The 26,112-nt window shown below is 45.8% G+C and overlaps 2 protein-coding genes across 2 annotated transcripts in view; one reads left to right on the forward strand and one right to left on the reverse strand.

Moving 5' to 3' along the window:
- The window catches only part of EIF2AK2 (eukaryotic translation initiation factor 2 alpha kinase 2), a 107,004-nt gene that overhangs the window by 65,303 nt on the left and 15,589 nt on the right, over positions 1 to 26,112 (reverse strand). The window lies entirely within an intron of this gene.
- LOC125689921 (cytochrome P450 1B1) lies at positions 20,334 to 25,093 on the forward strand. Its single transcript, XM_048937706.1, has 3 exons — positions 20,334 to 20,865; positions 21,257 to 22,273; positions 23,305 to 25,093. The coding sequence occupies exons 1-3, from the start codon at positions 20,846 to 20,848 to the stop codon at positions 23,915 to 23,917; spliced, it is 1,650 nt and encodes a 549-aa protein (XP_048793663.1). The 5' UTR covers positions 20,334 to 20,845; the 3' UTR covers positions 23,918 to 25,093.

Here is a 26,112-nt window from a genome sequence, read left to right on the forward strand (position 1 = left end):
TTTTACAACTGTCTCAGGTTTTACATCCCTCCCAAGCTTTTTTTTTTTTGAGCCTTTTCAAAGTTCCTCTGAACATTTGCTCTGCTCACACAAGTACTCTGTCTGTCTTCCTTGCCTTGCTTGCTCCTGAGACTAGTTGCTATCTTTAGTCAATGAGACTCAAGCTCCAGCTGTACATTACATAAAACATATTTTCTTTAATTTATTTGGAATTTGCTCATATTTCATCTCTGACTGTTCCCTTGCTCCTCTGTGGTGTGAAAGGTAATCAAAGTAACAAATCTAACTGCTCTAAATGATTTCCTATGCTGTCTAATTTTACACATTCCCTTTTGCTTGAGCCCTCCCAAACAACAACAACAAAAATCAAATATTTTCACTCTCTATGGAAGCTTGGCTTCATCGGAAGGGGCAGGAGCAGACCTTTCTACTCTTCTTCTGCTAGGAGGGGAAACTAGGAAAGCCTTAGTACCTCTGCAATCAGAGAGGGATAGACACGTCGTGCCCTAGTAGGGAATACCTAAAGACATGGAGACCAAACTGCTGAGCTAAGCATATTCCAGAGAAAACAAGTTTTTTTCTTCCAGTAGCCTAAGGCATCATTGCAAAATCATTTTCTTGTACAATTCTTTGTTCTCAAATTCAGGAAGACAATGAGTAAATCAGACTATCAGGTGCTTTCCTGGGTGACTCCATCTCCATGCTGTCAGTCACTAATAAAAGCAGCTCCTATCCCAGGTGTCAGCGGGTGAAACGTGAATAATTCATTTCGTCTCTTTAAGACGCTTCTAAATCCAATGCTGGCTTCATTCCTTTCAAGTCAGAAACTTCACTCCTCTTCTAAAGAGACGCTGACAGCAAGTGTTGCAGAGCACAAGTCATTATCATCTTTCACATATTTCTTTAGTCATTGTTAGATTTCAACGTTACAGTTTCAAATCCACCTAAGAAATGTGCACATTTCCTAAAAAGAATACTGATTACACTGTGAAGCTGAGTTAAAGAGAATATGTGCTTTGTTCTGGTGAAAGCGGAGACTCAGATTTCAAGTGCCACTGTTTGCTTTGTACTTTTCACAGCACAAACTGATTTCCCACATTACAGATATTAACTTATCAAAGAACTGAAAACTGCCAGACATGATTTGCATGACCTGGTATAATACTTATTGTAAGCAAGAGTCCTCTTCTCAAGACCTTTAGCAGAAAAGTGGTCCTAAAGGTCTTCTTTGTGTAATGCACATATTTAAAGTGTCACAAATTACAAATACTGGAGCACTAAATTACTACAACTTTTTTAACTTACTACCCAGGACTACTTCATCCCTTTGAGCCACACTAGTGCCTCTAGTAGGTCTCATGTATCTCTTCATAATGCTGACACTGTGCTATCCTCAAAGAAAAAAGCTTCCACGATAATGAAACAGTTTCTTTTGGACACAGAGCTTTCTGTCCCTGAGGACTCTTCATAAAACAATTTCATACACCAAGGCAGATAGAAAAGGATGAGAGATGTCCATATGCAGTCAGTGCCAGACCTCACTCACATTTGTTTGCACTGCCACAGTGGATGCACTTCTGCGCCAACAGCTACAGGTCTAGAAGCAATTCATCCACTTCTCAATCCATAGTAAAAGTATGGGCAGAAATACAGGGTTTTCTCATAAAAAAATTCGGATGAGCCGAATGCATCTGTGTCCTTACTGAGTTTACCACACTTAGTTGTCAAAAATACGGGTTTTGGGCAGCAAATATCTCTAACAGTTATAGAAGAATATGTTGCTGCACCAGTGAGAAGAAAATTGTATCAATTGCAAAAAAATATAAGTTGGGATTCAGTAGTGTGAGATTGTGAAGAATAAAAACAAGTTCGACTGTTTCAGACTTAGGATAAACCACCTGCTGTGAAAACACAAGCCAATGGCCCAAGTACTGAGTGTGCATATTCATGGTATCCAAAATATGCAGACTAAATAGCTTAGAAAAGGCTCATATGTTCCTAGAAAGCAGGAATCCCTTGCACGACAAGGGTGCTGTGAAACAGCCTGCCCCTGCACTGCTGCAAGGTGTGCTCACTGCCTGAGCTGTGTGTGATGCCAGCTTCTACCATCACATCGAGGCATGCACCTGCCTGCTGTGCACTTTGACTGTCCCCAAGTCAGTCCCCTGGGGAAGTGGCTACTGCAGCAGCTCTGATGCAGCAGCATATACACAGCAGGGAGGGAATGAGGATAGGAGAGACCTGCTGTTCTCAGACCACAGGGATCCAACTGGGCCCTGTGTTGGTAAAAGCTATGTCTGTAAAATGAATGACAACCAGGGGTCTCTCCTTGGAGAGAATGAAAAGAGGTGCCAGAAGTATTCCAGAGATTAAAAAGTGATTATAAATAGAAGCTGAACAGGCTGTAAACAATGAAGTTTATAAAATATCACTTGAGTTTTGCTCAGTGCTGTTTCTGATTGAAAATCTATGTCCTATAAACACTAAATCTCCAGCACAGCATGAAAGAGAAATAGATGATACATAAGGAGAGAAGACATGCTGAAGAATGATTGATGTAGCAATGCCTTATGGCAATGCCTTCAGTGGAAAGCTGGAGTGAGAAAACATGTATGCATAAGAATTAGGTGCAGCATTAAGCCCTGTAGGGCTCCTCAATGCACACACTAACCAGAAAACAAACTTATCCAGGGGCAATGTAAAAGAGAAATAACCTCTAATAAAGACTTCCATGAAATTCAAGACCCAGCACCCACAAAAACACTGCCTTACACCTAGCCAAGAGAAACAAGCACACTTTGATTAGTCCTACAAAGAGTGATGTGAGTTGTGGAGCTACTGAACCCCTGTTGATCTGTTTCTTGTGTTTGCATTGTGCCTATTAAAAGGTGAAGTGCTGAAGCAAACCCCTGATAATACATTTAGCTTCTGCACAGTTTAATTGACATTTACAGGAACACACAGGAGCGTGTAGATCTCTGCAGCTCTAGCCCAGAGCAGCAGTGGATTCAGAAAGCTATTTGGGAGGAATAAGACATACGTATGTGTATTCAGGAAGTACTGCCCATGCCTTGCCTCCGCAGGAAACCAGCTAAAACCAGACCCTACTCTCATGTGCTTATTAAAGGAAAGCATCCAAGAGAAATGTGGACAAATATTTTGCAGAACTGCTGCCCACTTCTTTTTTTTTAATAATTGCTGCATTAAGTGAAATTGGAACAGTCTCAGAGATCAACACATAGTTCGGATTTCATGAATAGCTGAGTTTGAAAAGCCAGGAAGGAAAACAGTCCAGAAAGACTGTAGGTGGTCAAGCACATCTGCTAAGACACTTGAATGGGATCAAACAGTGAAAAACCACCAAAGAAAACAAAGTGAGGGACCAGCACAGCAGCAGCAATGAGACATATAGCTTTCCCTTCTGCCTCTGGGCTCCCAAGGAGGAAATGCCGAGGGGTGATGCTCTCTGAAGGAGCTGTGTAATGAATACCATTTTGCTGAGCTGATTTCCATGGCCCTGAAAAGCTACCCTGGAGCAAGTGGTGGCCCAGCAGACATCCTAGTAACCATTCCCTGCAGTGGCCAATATGGCAGATCTCAAGGATGTCTCCCTCCATGCAAATAACCATCATTCTCAGCAGCTGTGGCTCAATGTACATTTATGCCAATAGCCAAGGCATGGGCTGTAGCACAGTGAATATGCCTTCTGCTTAATGGTTATGATGAGTTTCAATGGTATCACAAAGGTAGTGTCCAACTCTTCGTATATGAGCCAGCAAAATCTAAGCAAAAAATATCTGAAGTATTTCACAAGCACTGACCTTTACATATAGACTGTTTTCATACCAAAATATCCCAGACCTTAAAGAAAGACAGCTGTAAATCCGTTCTGGAGCCATGCAGTAGAACTAAATTGAAATAACAAGCTCACATTATTGGATTTTCTTAATTTCAGAGCTTCTGTATACAATCTACATGCTCCTGATATAAAAGATAACAAATAGCACATAGACTAAGCAAGCATGTGTCATTTCCGTCATGTTTAATTGCACTAATTTTTTCAATAAACATAAAGAATATAAAGGCAGATAACAATTCTATAATAATAAAAATCTCAAGTTACCTGGTCCCCTGATGAAAACGAATGCATCAAGCTAAGTGTGTTATTGATGCTGATTTTTGTCCCTTTTCCTCTCGTAATCTTGTATGATTTATTTTGTTTGTGGTTTACCACTTGGATAAGAGCAGACCAGTAGTCTGAAATACAGCCTTATAAATGTCAAAATATAAGAAAATTTGCTCCCCCGCTATCAGACTATTTATCTTATTAATGATTAGCCTTGTTACATAAGATCTATGTGCTGTGTATTTATAAACCAAATTATCAGCTTCATTTACCTTCATTCAAATTCATGCCCTAGCAAGTATTTATCAAGATAAGATGAATGAAATCACCTATTTTGCCATCAGGTATTTTACAACTCATACCTGGCTAGACAATGTTTATTCCTCAAACTCTCCCATAATTACAGATATTGCTTAAGCACCCCATGTGTGCTAGTGCACCGAAGCACACCATGTAAACACACCTTGGAAAACTGACTTAACACCTGTGGGAGAGATGATATCATACTTCCTTGGTGGTATTACCATAAACCCTCGGTTCACATTTTCTTGTAATCTGAGACACGGGAAACACATGCTGCGTGTAGCTAGAAGATAAAATGACATATCTCACTTTATAATCATTTTGACTTTCCACAGTATAGCCAATTTTTTGTTGTGCTTCTTCAGCATAATGTTCTTTGCCCATGATTCTTGCCTTCGTTCTCATCCACAATCTTTTTTTTTCAAGATGTAGATCCCATTACACCATATGCTCCTCATGCTAGAAGGCATGGGCACTGTCATAAAAAACAATTTAGTGAAAATAAAGGGCTTGCTTACATACACACCATTAAAAACAAAAACAAAAACAAAAACAAAAAAAAACCACCAACAACTGGTTTATTTCCAACACAGCAGATTAGCCTGAATCCTGTCATCTTCTCCAAAGATGGTCCAAGTCAGAAGTGCTACTGGATGTGCTAAGCCAAAGGTTTGTGAGGACTGAACACACAAAGAACCCTACTGGGATTTGAAAATGCCTTGTAACTTTCTCCAAATCCCACAGTTACTATTTCATGTGGCTACCAGAGAAAGTTCCCAGTAATTGGGTGCAGTCAGTAAACGAATTCTCCGCATTAGCTGTGAGAAGAAAAATGTATTGTGACCACAGAAGAACTGCACATCTACTGACTTCATAGAGGAAATTTATGCTGGTAAGAACTAGTGTCTGCACTACGTCCACCCAGTTTTCATCACTGTCTTCTTTCTGTACAAAACAAAGGGGACAGTCTAAGCAGTCTAAGTGACAAAAGATACGTCATTGGAATGCCTTATTTCCACAGTCACTGGAAAAGGTTTCTGAAGAGATGGGTAATTACTGAAGCAAGGAAATGAAAGATAATTTTGATGAAGAAGATGGTCCTACTTGTGCACTCCACCCAATTCATGTTTCATGTTCACAGTGCTGCATTTTTCTGAACATCAAAACAACATTAGCAGGCAGATGAGGAGGAGAATGAAAGAACAATGTTTTCCAAGCAGATCATAGAAATAATTCTGCTTAAGTAGAAGTAGCTGTTCCTGGGGATGAGTAGCCTCTCTGTCATTCCCATGTGAACAGGAAACACTTCCAATCACCACAACATTGCTATGACAATAAACTAATATAAGCAATGAAATTCGAAGTTAGTTACACATATTTAACTATTGTAGCTCCTTCATACTATGTTTATTCAGCATTTTCCATTACCTCTTGAGAAATTGTTGCAGGACATAAAATACTGAAAATAAATTGCTTTCTGCTCTGAAAAGAGGGAACAAAATAATGTAAATAGCAGTCCTGGAGCTGTGTGATATGAGATTTATCTTAAAAAAAATACTAATTTTGTCGTATTCACTTATGCTTATTTGTGTGCATTGTTTTAGGCTCTGCCTTTAACAATAACACATAGCACAGCTGGGTGCCTGGAACTGCCATACCTCTAAGAATTATAATCTACAAGGAGACTGGAAGGCTCTTTCTGGAGAAGGACTGAGGGAGGCACTATGTCTGACTTAAAATACATAAGGGTCTGCAGATGGAAGAATCTATTCTCTGGGTCCCTGGTGGATCAAAGGTGGTGTGTCTGAAGTATGAGAATGAAAGCTGAAGCGTGACAAAGTCCCAGAGAAAATGTCAGAGGATAGAGTGGAATCTTCATCAAGGAAGGTTTTCAGGAGAACTTAGACACGCATCTATTGGGAGTGTTACAGGCATATTTGATCCAGACTTGGAAGCAGTGGGGTGGGATTCCCTGGAGATATTCCCCGGTCCTCTACATCTCCAGCTCCATACTCCCCCTCCGCAATTTCCAGCTGCAGTTCTTGTTCTCCTGACCTCCCAGGATATTCCACCTTTCATGTGGGGACATGAAGCCAAGGAACAAGGGGTCAGAGTGGGGAGCTTTGTGTACTCTGACAGCTCACACACGCATTGCTGGTGCTGTGAGCAGCGCATCTGCAGCCAAGGTCTCTGCGTGTGAACTGTGAGCGTTTCTTCTCCCACGAGTCAGCACATGACCACATCCACAGCAGCGCTGGAGTCGTCTGTCCCAGATGATACCTAACAGATGTAATAAAAGGCGAACACCCTGACTGCCTGAGGAGCTGACTATGTGTTTACTACCACTGGTATAGAACATGATTGTTTTCACTTTTCTTAGTAAAATGAAACATATCTGTCCATAGTCGTAGTCCCAATGATTTGTGTCCCAAGGTCCTGAGGAAACTGGATGATGTAGCTGCCAAGACACTTTCCATCAAATTTGGAAAGTCATGACTGCCAGGAAAAGTCCCTGGTGACTGGAAAAAAGAAAACCACACTCCCATTTTTAAGAAAGGGAGAAAGGAAGACCCAGGGAACTATAGGCCAATCAGCCTCTTGCCTGTGCCAGGGAAGATCCTCCTGGAAGCTATGTTAAGGCACACAGAATCATAGAATGGCTTAGGTTGGAGGTGATTTTAAAGATTATCTAGTTCCATACCCTTACTGTGGGCAGGGCTGCCCCCCACCAGCTCAGGTTGCCAAGGGTCCCATCCAACCCAGCCTTGAGCCCCTCCAGGGATGGGGCACCACAGCTTCTCTGGGCAGCAGTGCCAGTGCCATACTGCCCTCTGAGTAAAAGATTTCTTCCTAACATCTAACTTAAACCTCCCTCTTTTAGTCTAAAGCCATTTCCACTTGTCCTGTCACTATCAGATCATGCAAAATGTTGGTATTCCTCCTGCTTGCAAGCTCCCATTCTCATGGCCTCCCACTGGACCCGCTCCAAGAACTCCACACCCCACCTGTACCGAGGGCCCCAGACCTGGATACAGTACTCCAGATGTGGCCTCACAAGAGCAGGGTAGAGGGAGACAATCACCTTCCTCACCCTGCTGGCCACCCCTCTTTTGTTGCAGTCCAGGACACTGCTGGCCTTCCAGGCAGCAAGCGCACACTGCTGGTTCATGTCCCAGTTCTTGTCCTTCAGGACCTATAAGGTCTGCTCTGCAGAGCTGCTCTCAATGAATTTTTCTCCCAATCTGTCCTCATATCTGGGATTTCCTCAACCTAACTGCAACACTGAGAAAAGGAGGTGATCTGAGGCAATCAGCACAGCTCCACCAGGGTGGCCTTTTCCAGTAGAGGGACAGCATTAGCTGACAAGGGAAGACTGACCAATATCATCTACTGCATTTGTGCAAGGCCTTTGACATGATCCTACACTACATCCTTATCTCCAAATTAGAGACACACATTTGAAGAGTGAACTAGTCAGTGGATAAAGAATTGGCTAAATGAAGCTGGAGCTGTGGTCATTGGCTCTATGGAGGTGGAGGTGTTCAAGGCCAGGTTGGCTGTGGCCCTGGGCAGTCTGATCTAGTCCCTGCCCATGGCTGGGGGTGATGGTTTGGGACTGGATGATGTTTAAAGTCTCTTCAACTCAAAACATTCGTGATAGTCTATGATAATAAAAGGGAAGGAAAAAAAAAAGGGAAAAACAAGTCTGTGGATAAGGTACGGGAACAGAAGCAATTAAGTTTGGATTTTTTTTAAGTAAAAAATTGTCAGGAGTGGTCTCTGGAAAGTCCCTAATCATGTTGTTTGCCACCCTAAATTGGAATTTTAATAATTACCCACATCACAACTATGCTCTACTGCTAGGTTTCTTAGTGATTGTGAAAGGATCTGCAATTACTTCATTAAAAATACATTATTATCACTGTGATCTAAATTTATGCAAATACATCTGCAACCCCAAGTGATCTGTTTTATATGCTGTCTGAAATTCAGAGGTATGCAGCTACTTACACTTACACCACTCTTTCATGGTTCAGTACAATTGATTGACAGAAATACTTATTCCAGCTTACAAACTGCTTTGCAATCCTGCCATGGTGTTGTGTGTGCCAATGGATCCTACAGCTGCCTGTGCTGGGAGACAACCTGCCAGATGCATGCTGCACTGCTTCTCTGCCTTCTGAGAAATAAGTGCTTAAAAGAGAATTAAACAAAAGGGCTGTGGTTGTTAATGTTGCCAGAAAGGATAGATGCTTGTCGATGTGGACGCTAAAAATAACTGTAAAATCATCTAACTAGACTGCCAACTAACAGGATTGAAAAAGCACTTCAGTACAGGTGACATTACCAGGACTAAGAGGAGCAAAGTCCATGGGCTTTCACAGAGCCCTCCACATGCAGTACTTGGAAAACTGCACGTTAAAGTGCCTAAATGTGTGCCAAGGCCACCATCATCACCTTTGTTCTGCTTAAACACTCAAAGTCCACAGGCCACAGCTGCCCTGAAGTGGATCACGTTCATTTATTCACTCCCATAAAATTAGTAAAACCATGTACCTGCTGACCACAGCATGCACATTTCAAACATTTTTCCAAACCTCCAACCTGCAGTCTTTCAGAGGTTTCTTTTCTTGACAGGAAGTTTTTCCTAGTGTTTAAATCTTGGTAAGGCAGGTTTTGACCATACATCCACTGCAGCTGGAAAACAATCTCCAGTCTTCATTGCTTTTTAGAACATCCACCTAAATTCTGAAGTCCCTACCAGCCTAAGCAAGACAAAGAGTTTACTCTTCTTAAGCTTTGCTGTAAATCTCGCTGCTCTATTCCTCCCTCCCCCAAGTCTGTCCATGTCTCTCAAATACAGTGCTAAAAATTGGACAGAGCTCCCCGGCAGGCCCTCAGAGCAGGCACAGATTTAGAGTCACTACCCCCATCTTGGGTATTATTCTGCTTCTTACCCACTGCAGATTGAAATCTGCCTTCTGCAGCTTCACCACCACTGCCTAGGCATGACACCAGAGTCCCCAGGCTGTGCGCTCCCCAAAGAGCTGGCCCTGCTCTGCCCTCCCTCGGGAACAGTAGGTGAACTGCGGGCAGCTCTGCCCATTCTGGTAACAGCAAAAGTATTAACAGCAAAGCAGGTTGCTACTGCTGCTGTGTATCAAATGTGAGCTGCTTCAGACTCTGCATTCATGTTTGTAACCCTCAGCCAGCTGAAGGTCACAGCAGCTGGTTTGTTCCCCTGATCTAATGTTGTTTCCTGTCTGGGAATTCAAAATCTTCAGTGGATGAAGGACATGCTTCATGCTCCAGTATTCACTGCTTCATGACATGGGCACTGGAAATGCTGGATATTAGATAGGTATCACTTAACCCATCTCAGTTACAGAGATTTCATCCAAAGACTTGCTACCTTCAGTGGGACTTTCTCTTACATCTACAGGCGAAATGTGGGCCTGCTGCTTCATGTAGCTGCCTTCTCTTTTCATACTGCAAACCTGAATAACTTTATTAAAAGAAAAAAAATATTTCACAACTCCTGTCATGTGCTTGTTCCCAGCCTGCACGCTGGTGGGCTTTCTTGCCCAGGGGAAAGGGAAAGGTTGAGCCACAGAAATACCCAAGTCCAGTTCAGCTCTCGCTCCAGGATACAGTTTATTATCTAAACATCAAATTCATAAAGTAACACAAAGAAAAATTATTCCCTCATCCAAAGCCAGCTGCAGGGGCTCCCAAGCTCTTCATGCCAGAAAAAGGGCACACATCTCAATCTAAACCCCTGCTGAAGCAAGTGACAAGCAGGCAGCCTGTAACCCTTTCCTAACTGTTTAACCCTGTCACAACAATGTTTGCTGTTGTAAATGATGTCTTCCACAACTGGAACAGATAGGTCTTTCAGGTTTCTGAGCACACAGCACTAGGAAGGCTTGTTTTGTGTATCAGTACTTACAGCAGCACTGTATAATTTTGCTCCGTTTATTCAAAACTGAGGCCATGGAATGGTGTATGCAATTTATTTGTTGGTTTTGGGTTTTTTTTTTTTTTTTCCAAAAGGAAAACTTTCTTGAGCAGAACAAGTGTGTACAAACATTTCAGCTTTGAGAAATATCCGGACCACAGGAAGACCAGCCAAGTGTTTAGGATGTCACAGGCTCTAAGAAGTAGCATTAGATGAGGGTCTTCTATACTCAGCCAAAGTACCAAGACAAAGGGAGATGGATAACAATGAAGATATGCAAAATTGTCACGTATTCTGGATGCTTAGAACAGAAAAACATGATGGGAAGCAGAAAACTGTTAATGAAGAGTTTTTAAAATAAAGCCAGTTCCCTGAATGAGAAGACAAATAGAGGGATGAAAACAGGAATCAAGAAATAGCAGAGTGGAGAGGAGAAATGCAAATGCACTTACTTCCAAGGCTGCTTCAGATAAATGCCTTTCACAGGCAGACTGTGGCTGCCTGCTGTGGGCTTCTGGAGAAAGGGAAGATGCCTTTGTTTTGTTTGGCTCAAAAACAGGAATAAAACATTTGTTTCTCAATCACTATCCCACAAATTTAGACTTCATTTTCCTGAATGCTGGCTGCCCAAAGTTGATCTAGAGTATGGTAGAGCAGATCCCAGGCAGATCCCACATCCATTCCCAGTTTTTTAGGGAAGATGAGGTACAGAAAAGATTAATTGTGCTTATAACCAAAAACATAAATTTGCTCCCTTAACAACAGGTCTATCTTGTCTCCTGCTATTTTTAACAATTATTTTACGATTCCCTCATCTAGTCATATAAGAGTAAGAGTAACATTCAACTCTGTACTTTGTCCCTTTGTTTTTGAAGGATGTGTGAATAGCAAAGTCTGCCCCACAAGGCCAGTGTGAGCAAAAAACTGCTTTTTAATCACATTGTGTGAGAGGTGGTGTTGAGACTGACTATTATCCTTTTCATTCCCAAATCTTCAAAAGAAATGCCTGATTAATTCCTTTGGTGCAGTCTTTAACACTGGGTTAAGACACATACCTGAAATAAGATTATTCAGCTTTGAGATTTCAAGGTAAACTTTCTTGCCTGGCAGATTTCCCTTCTGCTTGAGGACTTAGCTAATTGAATGTGGAATCAGTGAAATGCAAGTTTAAAGAAGAAATATGACTAGGCTTTCTTTTTTCTTTTTTGAGTACTGTCAAGAGCAAGCAAATCAGTGTGCACGTTTAGGATTGGACCCCACATCTCCTTCCAGTCTTCTGCTATAACTGTCTCTCCTCCTCTCCTGCAGCACCAGGCAAGTGAGTGGCTCAAGTGCAATCTCTTCAAGTAGTTTAGGGGGCTGTGACCTATGCACTGCATGGGAAGCCCCAAACCAGCATGGGCCCTGGAGCCCCTCATGCTGCTGCATCTCTGCACACTCAGCACTTCTGCCCTGCTGCGAGGAACCTCATCTGCAGCCTCCTCTTCCTGATAGCTTCTCCCTGCCAAGCTACAGTGTAAACACCCTATCTGCCTTTTTTTGCCTAGTTTTCACAAAGTTTTCATGAGATCAGTTGCTGGAGCAGCCATGAGCAGACCATAGCCCTGATAACATGCTCATACGTTCCTTGCTTGGAGAGGGCAAGAGTGGTGCTTGGCACAAAACTGAAATATAGACCTGCACATAATTGGTGGATTAAGTACAAACTAAATCAGGTCCTGTCACTTTAAAAGTTTCCTCCACCCTCCATCACCTCTATCCATCAGTTGCCTGCAGCATGTATATTGAGGAATCGCGTGCAAACGTTACCATAACCCAAGGCTTAACATAAACTATACTCTTTCAGGTCATTGGCAAATAACAGGTATATCCGGTTGTGCCTTTGTACTTGCCTGCACGCAAATTAAAAGCGCATGTAAAGTTACAATAATCAAAGTCAGTCAGGGGGAAGGGGAGGAGAGCAGGGGGATAATAACCGGGGGATCAGGTTATTTATCTTCACGGAGAAGACACAGAGAGGAGCCGGCTTGCATGCCATTTACACCTAAAAAGAAAGATGGAGCAAAGCTGGCTGCTGGCCAAAGCCACCCCAAGAGCCCCACGCTGTGCCAAATCCTGCCTTTGTCCTGCATCTGGTGAAGTGCCCAGTGACCTCCGCTGCTGCTACCGTCCTCACGGTGCTGTGCGGAATCTCACACTTCCACCCTGACATCCTGAGGGCATCTCAGTGGAGGAGAACGGTGGCCAAAATGCACCCTTGGCCTTCTCCTTTGGAAGTCCTTTGCTCTCCCTCTCTTTGCTCTGAGTGCAGAGCTGCCACCTCTGTTCCCCAGCAGAGATGATCCCCCACAGGGTGACCCCAGCACCACCACCAAGGAGGCACAGGCTGCCCACTGCTCTCCTCCCAGCAGCAGAAGCAAGCCTTCCTGCAACCATTCAGATCCTGGCCAGGAGCTGCAGGGGAAAGGGAAGAATTTATGGCAATTTTTTTTTCTGTTTTTTCTCCCCTGGCGTGCCATGAGATTAACAGACATTAGCGAATGCCTCTTACCGGAGCACTGTGACAAGATGAAACCTGCCCCAACTGGCACCTGCAGACGGTTTCCCTTGTGGTCTTTGATCTGCCATTGCTGAAGGTTAGAAGACCTGAATGGCTCAGAAGAAAACACTTCTTCTGGGTTTGCTTCCAAATGCTAGGAACGATATGTTTGTGTCAGAAGTGTTTTCTCTCCCTGATGAATTTACTCAGAGGAAACCTTAATTACTATTGTTTGTCTTACAGGAGGAGTCAACTCTCTTGATTAAGTCTATAGGGAATGCTGAAAAAAATATCCTATGCTCTGTTTTCCACAAGTGACCACAGATACCACAAAGGGAGTTTCCCTGATCCCTTTGGTTTGACTCTGTTTTCTCTAAGCCTTTCTTCAAATTAAAAAGTGCGCAAATAAACAACTCACATTTCCCATACCCCAGGGAAAAGCATGAATAATTTTATAGGCTAGCATATTACCCTCACGCATTCCAGTCCTCAGAATTTGAGTCATTTCATTTACCACTAAAACGCAGTTACTGCTGGAGGCGAATACACCAAACCCTTGCACAACAGAGCAAACGAAGCCAAGAGTGCCCTTACTTCAGAAGGATGTGCAAAATTTCCTTAGCTGAGCAATCACGTCATTGAAAGTTGAATTCATTCTGAATTCATGCATTTGCATCTGACAGGATACTTCAGTTAGCAAGACCCACTGTTTCTAGTGGATAATCTATTTGCAGCTTCTTCACAAATACTGACCTGCATGAATGCCAAAGGAGGAGGAGGGTGAACGTATTTCCCTGGGCATTTAAGAAAGGGTGACACTTTTCAAGGTCACTTTTTTTTTTTCACTTATGAGCAACTTGAAATGACATGAAATTTCTAAGGTCCATGACATGAATTTTCTTTGGGAAATACCAGTTCTTTACGATTAAAAGCTAGGGATAGTCCTCACATAGTATCCCTATTTGGTTCTGCTGTGACCTCGACAATAAGTCTGTGCCCAACAGAGTCCCCTCTCTCAGAAAACCTGAAAGGGGCAAACTTATGTAAAGGACATACATTTATTTAAAACACCAAAAACTTCCCAGTACCACATTTCAACTGCTTGGACAAGAAATTACCCCAGACCCTGAGGAGATCATGCCTAATAGCACAAGTTTGGCACAACCACTTGAATGTTCCAGTAAGTAGAACGGGATTTCCTGAAGTTAAAACTGAAGCCTAGACAAGGGAGGAAAATGCTGCCAGTCCCACGAACACCCTGAATAAGAATGGGTAGCCAAGGTCTGCCTTTTTCACTTGACAGCATGCCTCAGTAGTGTCAGAGGAGGGTCAGGTTGGATAGTGGGAAAAGGTTCATCACTGAGATGATGGTCAGGCACTGGAACAGGCTTCCCAGAGAACTACCCATGGCACCAAGCCTGCCAGAGTTCAAGAAGCACTGGGACAATGTTCTCAGTCTCATTTCTGATGGTTCTGTGTAGTGCCAGGAGCTGGGCTAGATGATCCTTGTGGGTCCCTTCCAAATTCGGATATTCTATGATTCTATGAGTGCTGGTCCTAGTCTGACTCCAAAAGAGAAAGCACGTGTATCTGCACAATGCTAGGCCTCTGGCATCACTTCCTGAAGTACTCTCAGATTAAGAACTCCCTTAATCAGTAAGATTGGGGGTATAACAAGGACAAAGTAATGAGGCCTTTGGGCAGCTTTCTTACCTAGATCAGACTTGCAACCCCCACTATACAACCAGATTTAATCTCTGAAGGAAGAAGAAACTTGAAATTCAGCTTAGATTGCTCTAGAGGCTGCAGTGCTCAAAATGCATTGCCTATAAATTTTGAAGAGCTATTTTTCTTTTAAGGGATCAAAGGATGGTGCACACGTAATGCAAACTGAGAACCCAAACAATCAATATTCTGTGATGGAGAAATTCATTGGCTAGTTTAATCAATGGCTAAGAAACATGATAGGAAAACTCTCATCAAAGAACTGTAAGTTTCTTTCTTTCATCTGTGCTTCACCATCTTTCTTCTCTGTGCACAGTGTCCACTTGCAGAGTTTCCTTACCTGGAAACTCCAATACACTGTTACGTATAACTTTGTCCAACTGCTATCATCTGCTCCAAAATTTCCTGTCTTTCCCAGGAAAGTCCACATTTCACCTAGAAATTTTCAGAAATGTTCAATCTAAAAGCAGCTGAAACTCTTACATATGAGAATGAGGAAATTAGCCTAATATTAAAAATATGGTGTGGCCTTTTCTTTGAAATGCTTTGTAGCCTCAAGCTCTAACGCCGGGGCTTGATAGTTGTCCAGGTAATGTGTTGTCTCCCACGTCTGCTTTTTATTCTTCCATTGATAGTTCACTCAGATTTGAACAAATTTCCAGTCTCTGACAGTGGGGAATGGCTTGAAACTAAAGGAGGGGCTGTTAGGTAAAGGTAAGATGTTAGGAAGGTGTTATTTACTCTGAAAGTAATGAGGCACTGGCACAGCTGCTCATAGAAGCTGTGGATGCCCCATCCCTGAAGGCACTGAAGGCCGGGTTCAATGGGGCCCTGAGTAGTGAGTGGGGGGCAACCAGCCACAGCTGGTGGCTGGGGGATGGAACTGGATGATCTTTAAAGTTCCCTCCAACACAAGCCATTCTAAGAATGTATATTTTGCACATCTGTAGTAGAACATTTTGTAGAACACTGGAGAACTTCACAGGTAGAACTTCAAAACCTTCAGCCATTCAGAATTCGCTTCCACCAGTGAGCAAAGCAGACTTTGCTTTCATCCGCAGCCTGGGGATGTTTAGAGCTACCATCTGTCACTGCCCTAAGTACGTCAACACACTCTCATTTGCTAACCTGGCAAGAACTAAACTCTTCAAGTTAATGAAACAATTGCACTGTAAACTCCATAACATAACTCCTAATACAACATCCAACAAAGTCTAGAAAACAAATGAAAAGGACGATATTACTGCTTGTTAACATGTTAACAACATTAGCCCTAATTGATGGCCACTGATATTAAGCTCCAGAGTCAGCCATCATTACATACAGACCATAAAGTTTCTATAGCTCAAAATAAATCTGGCTCCCAGCAGCACAACTCAGAACCAGCATGACAACATGAAGCTGCTAGGTGCCACGGGGAGTCCATGGGCTGAAGAGGGACAGTGAACAGGCACCGACACCTGCATGCACAATGTGTCTGAGCATAGATACAACAACACCAATCTTGAGCAGGGTCTAAACTTTCCCAAGCGTTGCTGTTTCATCCATCTTTCTTTGAAGTGTTTCAGAGCACTTCAGTAAGGATTGTTTGTGTGGCATAAATAAAACCACACACACAAAGTGCCATGGATGAGGGCCAGCAGCATATAAATATGATTTTGCTCTTTTGCTTCACAGCAAAGGACTATTTAAAAAGGCTGCCCGAGGGTAGCCACAAAGTGATCAGCTCCGTGTTTGCCTCTCAAGGAAAACTTAATTGTGTGGTTACATATAATGCTGTCAAGAAAAAGCAGAAAAGCTTGGAAATGAATGTAGGAATTTGGAAACACAAAACTGAAACAGTTCCATAAACGCGCTTGGTGCTGGAATTAACTATAACACTATGTCCTCATTTTCTGCAATCATATTTGTGTGTAACCTGTGTGGAAGCACACCGCAATATATGTCTTTCTTTTGCAAGTAACATGGAAAACGCAAACAGACGGGGAAGCAACAAACCAGACCGGCACTGAGCTGAGCCCCAGTGAGTACTGGGAGGTTCCTTCCCTTCCCTTGGCAGCTGTGGGAACTTGGCTTGGGGCTAGGAGTCTGACTTAGGCTTTACAATAGCCAAGGAGAGCTGAAAATGGGAGCTGGGAAGTCAGTGGGAATGCTGGGCAGAGTGAAAGTCCAAAAAAAGCTGCAAATTAATGAAGGTAAAGAATGTGATATGTAACCACGAATACATATACTTTAAAAAGCACGCAAAAAATGCTTTAATTTAGGCCAAAGAAAGTACATGAACATCCCTGAATCACAGAGCTGCAGCTGGCTCCTGTGTTTGTCTGACACTGAGCAGCACTGAGGACACAGCTACGTGTATTTTGCCAGCATGTCGTGCGTGGTATCATGGGAAAGCTGCCAGAATGAGGAACAGCAGGAACATGCATCAGAACAGTCCCACTGTCTTCCACACTGTGGCAACCCCATTTTAGGGCAGTCGTATCACTGAGTAATTCAGTGCCACGCCAACAGCCCTGAGCAAGCAGGTGCATCTCCGTGGTGCGGAGCAGCAAGCACAGATGTCAGTTCTGGCTGCCCCAGGATGAAGTGGCTGCTGCAGAACCTACCTGAAGCACAGCAATAACTCCTCATCGTGCTGAATGCTGTACAGACATCACTGGAGCAGACTGCTGTAAGAGCAGAAGTGTACATGGTTTAACGGCAATTTTTCTCATCTCCAACAGTTCATTGAGATTAGAATCAAGCTCCAGAGATACCTACAAATGCCTGCAAAATTTTAAGCAGTCTGAAACAATATTGCATTTACGTTTCCAAGCACTTCGTGCTTTACAGTGACGCTATTTGTTTCTTCATCTTATAGAGTATTGTGCAACATTCAGGAACAGACAATCGGAAACAATATTTCCACGGGATTGTTTAATGAAGAATGGGTTGGATCGCTCTATAAACTGTAAACAATTTGTACAAGCTCTGTACTGAAGCAATCCCGGGATAAAGCATTGCTCAACCATTGTATAAGCCGCCTCAGGAATTAATAAAATGAAGAGTGAGCACCCAGGTACGGGAAAGAGCCAAAGGAACTCGGAATAGGTGGGTTCTCCATGGCAAGCTGCAAAAGCAAGAGGTAGGGAAAGCAAATGAGACAATGACAAGTCCTTGAGAAATTCCAGTTGCTGCTCAAGAGGATTTATGTGCAGCGGATCCTAGCTGACCTTGCCAGTACCCAAAAAAGCAGCCAATGGCTGTCACAGAAGAAAAACTGAGAACTGAGTCTGCAAACCCTTATTTAGGTACATAGCTCTTAACACATGCAAAAACCCCACTAAGGGGGTTTCTTGAAAAAGGGAGGAGTGTGGCAGAGAGCTAAGAATTTCCTCTCAAAAGACAAATGAAGACTCTCCAGATTTTGCATTTATTCTCCCTTTACTAAACTTTCATCTCCAGAACAAGGCCCCCCATGTCTGCCTACAAAAAGCACCTCCAGTTGGAGCTGCAGAGGTACTGATGTCTCCACGGACTCTGCCAGCCTCTCCGTCTGGCATTCCTGTCAAATCAATCAGGATTTTTAACAGATTAAGCCTGAATTCCTTTCTCTTAATCTCAAACCCACCCACTTCTGCCCCTTCAACTCCTTTCCTCTTCCATACCATACATAAAGTAGGGGCTCAGAAATAATTCACTTTAGGCAGAGTACATTTTCAGTGATTCAATCTTGGATCCTGAACAAAACTAACTTAACCTCAGAAATCTGTGGCTGTCTTCATTAGGACCCGTACCAGCGTTAAGGCATCAGAATTTGGAGAAAAGAAACATGCGTTATCTTGGAGTGATTCTGAATTTCTACACTTCTACAAACATAAGAAGAAAAGTTATGAGTGAATAAAGTGCTAGGCAGGAGGGCAATTCATGGAATATTATTGAGACCAAGGGCCCAATCATCCCCTGCCTGCTTTTTTGCACTACCCTAATACACAGGTGTGATGTTTTATTCAAGCTGTGCTTGATTAATTAAGGAACCAATCAAGGGCATATAAAATCAGAGCCTAGAAAACTGGGTGAACATTTATTTCATATAGGCAGCATAATGCTCTAGCTGAAATGGGGTAGTAGCCTGAGACTGCAGACACCCTGTTAGTACAGCACAGGGCCACCAGGGTACTATCATGACAGAGTATTTACATGGGAGCTGGAATGGAATCTCTTCTGTTTGCTCCAAAGTAAATGGCAATGCCTAACTGTGAGAGCAACACAGCTAGTGCGAGTGATGCCTCCAAGAAAGGATTTGGGGACTTTCTACAAAAAGCTGTAATGCCTGAGTTTTAGGTAACTGACTCTCACAGTTACCAGGAAAAGGCAAGTTTGCCTGCTGGCGATGGCAACTGCCCAACACTATAATCCAGAACTCTGGTAACTGCTCCAAGCTAAGTCCTTACTGCCTGCTGCAGCACCCAGAGCAGCCTGCAGGGAGAAGTCCTGCATTCTCCAACATGCGACTGATGAAGGCAGGAGGGATGGCTGTCAGGGTGGGACAGGCCACTTTGCCACTGCTGAGCAGTGACATTGTGGGAAATCAGTTTTCAATCATATGGTGCCGTGGGGGAGATCAAAGCTCGAGGTCTCTCTCCAAGCTCATCCCAACTCTTGTGCCGAAGGGACAGAGCTGTCTGTTGCTGCTTTTTGAAGCTGGACCATGCGTGGGGCCAGCTTGTGGCATCCTTCAGTTCACCCAGAGATGGGGCTGGGAGAAAGGAAGTTGGCTTCTTCTGGCACTGGTGGGAAAACATTCTGAGACCCCTGTCAGTGCCCCTTGGCAGTGGCAGGAAGAGGAAGAAGCACGATGTGTACTGAGGCAGACAGACAGGAGTTTGGAGACGTGCAGAGAGAAGTGGCTGATGCTGGTTTGGGTAGTAGTATTACTGCCCTGGAGACTGAGACAGTGACAGCAGAAAGGGTTGCACTTAGCAAAGTCAGAAGCAGCAGAACCCCAGCCAGGCCTGGGATCGCGCTCTGGGCTGGGCTGACTCCCAGCATCTGATTTTACCTAATCCCTAAATGCTACCAAACACCTTTTTCTCCTTCTCACGATGTGACTGTATAACATCTGAAAAAGTTTTAGTTTTTAGTCTTGTTCGGCACAACGACAAATCACAGCCTTTCTGACCTCCTGGGGAAGGGTTTCCTTTATGCAGGGGTGGGTGGGGATGCGGCCCCGGTTCCCCCTCCGGGACGCCGGGAACCCGGCGGGCTCGGAGCGCGGCATCTTCCCGGGGCGGCTTTCAGAGCAAGAAAGTGCCGGGAGCGGGAGGGAAAGGAGGGCGAGCAGCGGGGAAGAGGCCGGAGGGCAGCGGTACTGCCCGGGTGCGGGCCGCCCGGCGCTTCCCCGCCGCCTTCCCCCCGAGCCGGTGTCAGGTATTGCGAGGAGGGGTAGGGGCCCGGGGAGGAGATGGCTGGAGGCTTTCCAGCCCCGGCTCACGCAATGCAAACTCCGCACGCAACGGGGAGGCGACAGGCGGAGGAGGGGAAGCTCTCCAGCTCCCTCAGCCCCCAAGATGCAGGCGAGACGTTGCCTCCTGACACAGGGGGCGGCGAGCCCGCCCGCCACCCCGCTTCCCTCCCTGAGGCTCCGACGCCGAAACTTTGGGTCCGGGCCATAAAAGCATCCGCGGCTCAGCCGCTCCGCTTGGCGAGGCCCCAAGGGCAGCTGGCAAATAGCGGCGACCCCTCGAGCCAGGGGAAGGGCCGGGCAGCGGCGATTTGTCAGCGGGGCCGTCTGCGGCACGCCCGCACCGCGCCGCGCACCGCGGATGCCGCGGGTTTAAAGGCGCGAGCGGCGATGCCAAGAGCCCAGGCGCGGCCGCTGCCGCTCCGGCTCAGCCTCGGACCCCCCGTCATCCCCTGAGCCGCTCGCACCCGCCCTGCCCCGAGCCCGCAAGCGGCAGCGCCGCGCAGGTGATCGCGGGCACCGCGAGGCTCCGAGGGACTGAAGCTCCGGGGAGGTGACGGCGGCTCCATGCTGGGAGCGAGTGCCACCGGCGTCTGCTTGCGCACGACCCGCCGAGCTCCGGGTGACGGGAGCAGGCGCTTCTGATGAGTTTCCCAGAGCCCGGGATCTGAACGCCAACGCCGCCGTGCTCCTCGCCCGTCACAGCCACCGCTGCCCGGTTCCGCTCTACCCTCCCCGAGACCTCCGATGGAAGCCGCGTGCAACAGGTCAGTTCGCGGAACCGCCGCTCGTTTCCCTCCTCCCTCTCCTCGCTGCCTCAACTGGGCGGCAGCGAGCAGCGGCAGCGGTACCGACAGCCGCTCCGGGAGCACGGGCATCCCGCTGCTCCGCCCGGGACGAAGCCGGCTGCGGGCGGCGGGACGGGCGGGAGCATCCCTCTCGCCTCCTCCCGCGCCTTCCTCAGCCGCATCCGCCGCCGCGGACCTGCCCTGCCGGGGAGCAGAGCGACGGCTCAGCCGCTAAGCGCGCTACCGTCCCACGCCTATCGATCGGCTCCCAATTCGCACACGGGAGCGGGTCGGGCGCTTTCCCTCGCTCGCCCGGGTCCGCGCGGGGGACGTCGCCCGCCGACCGTCCCCTTTTTCCCTTTCCTCGCAGCATGGCCCTCGAGAGGCTCGGGGAAGCCCTGCGCGGCACCCCGCCCCTGCAGAGCTCCCTGCTGCTCCTACTGTGCCTGCTCGCCGCCGTGCACCTGGGCAAGCTCCTCCTGCAGCGGCGGCGTCGGCGGCGGCTGGGCGAGCGCCGGGCGCCCCCGGGCCCCTTCCCGTGGCCGCTGATCGGGAACGCGGCGCAGCTGGGCAGCGCCCCGCACCTCTCCTTCGCGCGCCTGGCCAGCACGTACGGCGCCGTGTTCCAGCTGCGCCTGGGGCGCTGGCCCGTGGTGGTGCTGAACGGCGAGAGCGCCATCCGCCAGGCGCTCGTCCGCCAGGGGGCCGCCTTCGCCGGCCGGCCGGCTTTCCCCTCGTTCCGCCTGGTGTCGGGCGGGCGCAGCCTGGCCTTCGGCGGCTACTCGGAGCTCTGGAAGCTGCACCGCCGCGCGGCGCACGCCACGGTGCGCGCCTTCTCCACCGGCAGCCCGGCCACGCGCCGCCTGCTGGAACGGCACCTGCTGGGCGAGGCGCGAGCGCTGGTGGCGCTGCTGGTGCGGGGCAGCGCGGGCGGCGCCTTCCTCGACCCGTCGCGGGTGCTGGTGGTGGCGGTGGCCAACGTGATGAGCGCGCTCTGCTTCGGCCGCCGCTACAGCCACGGCGACGGCGAGTTCCTGCGCCTGGTGGGCCGCAACGAGCAGTTCGGGCGCGCCGTGGGCGCCGGCAGCCTGGTGGACGCGCTGCCCTGGCTGCAGCGCTTCCCCAGCCCCGTGCGCGCTGCCTACCGCGCCTTCCGCGACCTCAACCGCGACTTCTACGGCTTCGTCCGCGGCAAGTTCCTGCAGCACCAGCGCAGCCTGCGCCCGGGGGCGGCCCCCCGCGACATGATGGACGCCTTCATCCGCCTGCAGCGCGAGCAGCCGCGGCTGCAGCTCGAGCACGTGCCCGCCACCGTCACCGACATCTTCGGCGCCAGCCAGGACACGCTCTCCACGGCGCTGCTCTGGCTCCTCATCTTCCTCATCAGGTGGGCGCTCCGCTCCGCTCCTGCAGCGGCGGCAGGGCACGGGAGCAAGGGGGGTCGCGGGGAAAAGGGGGCCGTTAGTTAACACGGGGGCTCTGGGAAGCCCTCCAGAAAATAATAATAATTACAAAAAATAATAATACAAAACCTACTCTGGTAACGTTGCATAAAGAGCGGCTGGCAAAAAGGCAGCGGAGTAAAAGCCGAAAGCAACGGATTTTAGCAGGTCAAGATCAAGGAGATCATAGGAACAGGATAACAGCCGCTTAGGGGAGATAAAGAGTTCGTGCACTGGGTTACAAGCCCGCTATTATGCTGCTGCCCGTAACGTGTGCCTGCGCCAGGGTTGCGTGACCTGGGGAAAGCTCCCCAGAAGCGCCCAGGCAGAGCTAAGGGAAAATGCACGAATATTTGGATGGTGCTTGCTTAACGTGAAGTCTGGACAGTCTGACACACTGCAAGACGGTGGTCTTTAAATACACTGTAAAGAAAGCATTTTGAGAGTAATTGTAGAAGCGTAAACAACCCCTGAGTGGGATATTCTCAAAGCTGTCCTGACATGAGCAGAGCAGGGAATGGTCGGTTCCCTCTGTATGCCGTACACCTTTGGTAAACTTCCTGCTAGCTAAAAGCAGCCACATGCAGAGGCAAAACACCAAGTTCCCATTCTGACAGAAAGCCCCAAATTGAGGACAAAGGTAATCTTTGCTATAGAATGGATTTTCAAAATTGGGTCACAACATTCAGTTTCAGGACATTATTTCACTTTTTACATTTAAAATTGATTACGTGTGACATTATGGGAAAAACTGAGCAAAGCCAAATGACACGATTGGGTAGAAAACTTGAATCCCTCCCTCAAAGTTTTCTGTCAAGATCTGCATGTTCTTGCAACGCATTTAAGCTTTGCTCAGATTGCCCAATGTAGAGGAGGGGTGAGGTTCTGTGAGAAGCATTGAGAGCATGTGCTGTTTTAAAAAAATGAAACCTTCTGACAGCGTTACGTATGTACACACGCTTACTTTAAATGACAGGTATCCAAAAGTGCAGGCTAAAATGCAGGAAGAAGTGGACAGGATTGTTGGGAGAGACCGCCTGCCCTGTGCTGAAGATCAGCCTCACTTGCCCTACATCGTGGCTTTCCTGTACGAATCCATGCGTTTCAGCAGCTTCGTGCCTGTTACCATCCCTCACGCCACCACGACCAACACATTCATCATGGGCTACCTCATTCCCAAGGACACCGTCATATTTGTCAATCAGTGGTCAGTGAATCACGATCCAGCTAAGTGGTCCAACCCAGAGGATTTCGATCCAACCAGATTCCTGGATGAGAACGGCTTCATCAATAAAGATCTCACCAGCAGTGTGATGATTTTCTCAATGGGGAAACGGCGGTGTATTGGAGAGGAATTATCCAAGGTGCAGCTGTTTCTCTTTACTTCCATTCTCGTGCATCAGTGCCATTTCACTGCTAATCCAAATGAGGATCCTAAAATGGACTACACTTACGGGTTGACCATCAAACCCAAGCCGTTCACCTTGAATGTCACACTTAGAGATACTATGGATTTGCTTGATAAGGCTGTCCAAAGACTGCAAGCAGAGAAAACAGCCAACGAAAATCAGCCGTCGGCAAACACCTAAGCGCCGAGCCTTGAAAGATGCTCCTCTCTTTTTAGAATTACATAAGTTATAGTTTGCTTTGTTTTGCTGATCTTTTTGGAAAACAGCCAACATTGAAGGTACAAGAGCAGGAAGGAAAACTTCACAAGTCATAATTCAGTCCTCTTTAATTCTAGAGGGAGAGCCAGGGGGATGATTTAATGTACTAAATGATAAAACATATGCCGTTTGAAAGTAAGCCTTTCATTTTCTTGCGTGTTCACAAAGTTGCCATTGTAAAGCACACTTTATCCACTGACTGGTTGGAGCATCTCTGGAAACTGCGGGTGCAATCCTCACCATGTCTCCATGCACTCTGCCTTAACTCTAAGTTTGCCTTCAGTGACTCCACATCCCAAAGTAAAATTCCTTATAAAAACAAAGCAGAACACAAAAACAAGACAATGCTTTGAACACTGCAGCCTCTCTCTGAATTCATTCTACTGCAACCTGCTGTAAGCATACGGCAAGTCCCGTGTTGTGACTGCTGGTATGTGTATTAATGCCTTGAGAATAAATGTTTAAATGATTTTTGGTAAAATGCCAATGTAAAATCTTGCCTTTAGCTTTCCAAAGTGTTTACATAAATGGCTAAAAAATTGCTTGCTTTTGAGTGCAACATTTTAAAATACCATTTGTATTTTATGTGAGAACAAACAGAATGTCCCAGTACAGTAACTTGTCATTGAAGCTTGAAAAGAAAGACCAGATTTGATACATCATCAAGTGGTAAGCGTGATAGAATGCATGTGCTGATATATTCATTAGTATGAATGAAATAGATATTTGAATTAGAAAGCTGTTGTAAAGGAAAAGCTGAACTTTGTGTCTTTCTAGCAAAGAGTAAACAACCTGTTCTTCAGCACGTAGGTAAGTCTGTTATAGATTCATGTGTGCCAAGGTACGTAGAAATAACAATTTGAGGTTCTGCATTGAAACCCCCATGTCACAAGCCTCAAGTAATGCATGCAGCACATACAGCCTGGCCCACTGGTCAGTCTGTTAGCTCAAGTTTAATGCTATTATCCTAAATTAACTGTATACTTTTAGCATGATTTGCTTGAAACAAAGCCTCAGGAAGAAAGCTAACATATTGTGTCCTGAATAACTGAGCAAATTAAATTGAGCAAAAAAAAAAAGAACTTCCAACTTTTTTTTGAGGCAAAAGTCATCAAGTTAAGAAAAAATCACTACTATTTTGAAGTAGAATATATACTTGAAACTGCAGAGCCTTAAACTTCTGGCTAATGTTTGTGCACACAAAGCAGCATGTATTTCTCTGAAGAAGGAACTGTCACATCTAAATGCCTGATTTTGAGAAGTGTTGGATATTTCCTAGGAGATACAGATCGCCTTCAGTTACATACAAGATCTATCAGAAATGAGAGCATCTCAGAAGACTCAGTGTGATCAAGGACAAAATAAGGTTTTAGTAGACATAGAAAAATAAGGGCTAAAATATAAAGTAGCTGTGCTGAGACCCTAGCAAGTGCAGATGTGCATCTCACAGATAGCCAGTCTTCATCCTGTTGGCAGCAGTGACAGTACTCATGCTGACAGAGGTAAGAGCTGGCTTAGTGGTACCATCATGGCCTTCTCAAATAGAAACTTCACTGCTGATTTTAATAACCTGAACCAAGTCTAAAAGTATTGTTCCATACCCCCATGTAGAACTGCTACACCTGTTGAACATCTCTGATTTTAAATGGCATTGATCCTCTTTTTTCAAAGCTAAAAAAAAACCAAAAACCCTCTTCCATGCAAAAGGAGTAACCTCAGGTGTTTTTCTGAATTACATGTCTGTGATATCCCAGAACTTAGCCTATACCTGTGAAAAGCTTTATATGATATTCAGCATTTTCATATGGAGATCTACATTAGATCCATTTGTAGCAAGACAGTTTTCTTCGTACCTTTATATCATTATTAAAAAAAAAAACGTATAGAGGATATAACCTACAACTGAATAGTTAGTCTAACTCAAAGATCACTAATTATTATTTTAATTAAAAAAAAGCTTTTGCAGTTTTGTACTCTTCCAAAAGCTTTAACTACTCATTGGCTACTAATGCAGCTTCCACTCACACTGCTCACATCTGTCGGGGTCACAAATTATATAGCTGTTGGCCAATTAGTGCCTCATTTAACCTGCAAAGTTACTCCAATTTAGTAGCACC

This window comes from Lagopus muta, chromosome 2 (assembly GCF_023343835.1).
Source record: "Lagopus muta isolate bLagMut1 chromosome 2, bLagMut1 primary, whole genome shotgun sequence".
Classification (NCBI taxonomy): Eukaryota; Metazoa; Chordata; class Aves; order Galliformes; family Phasianidae; genus Lagopus; species Lagopus muta.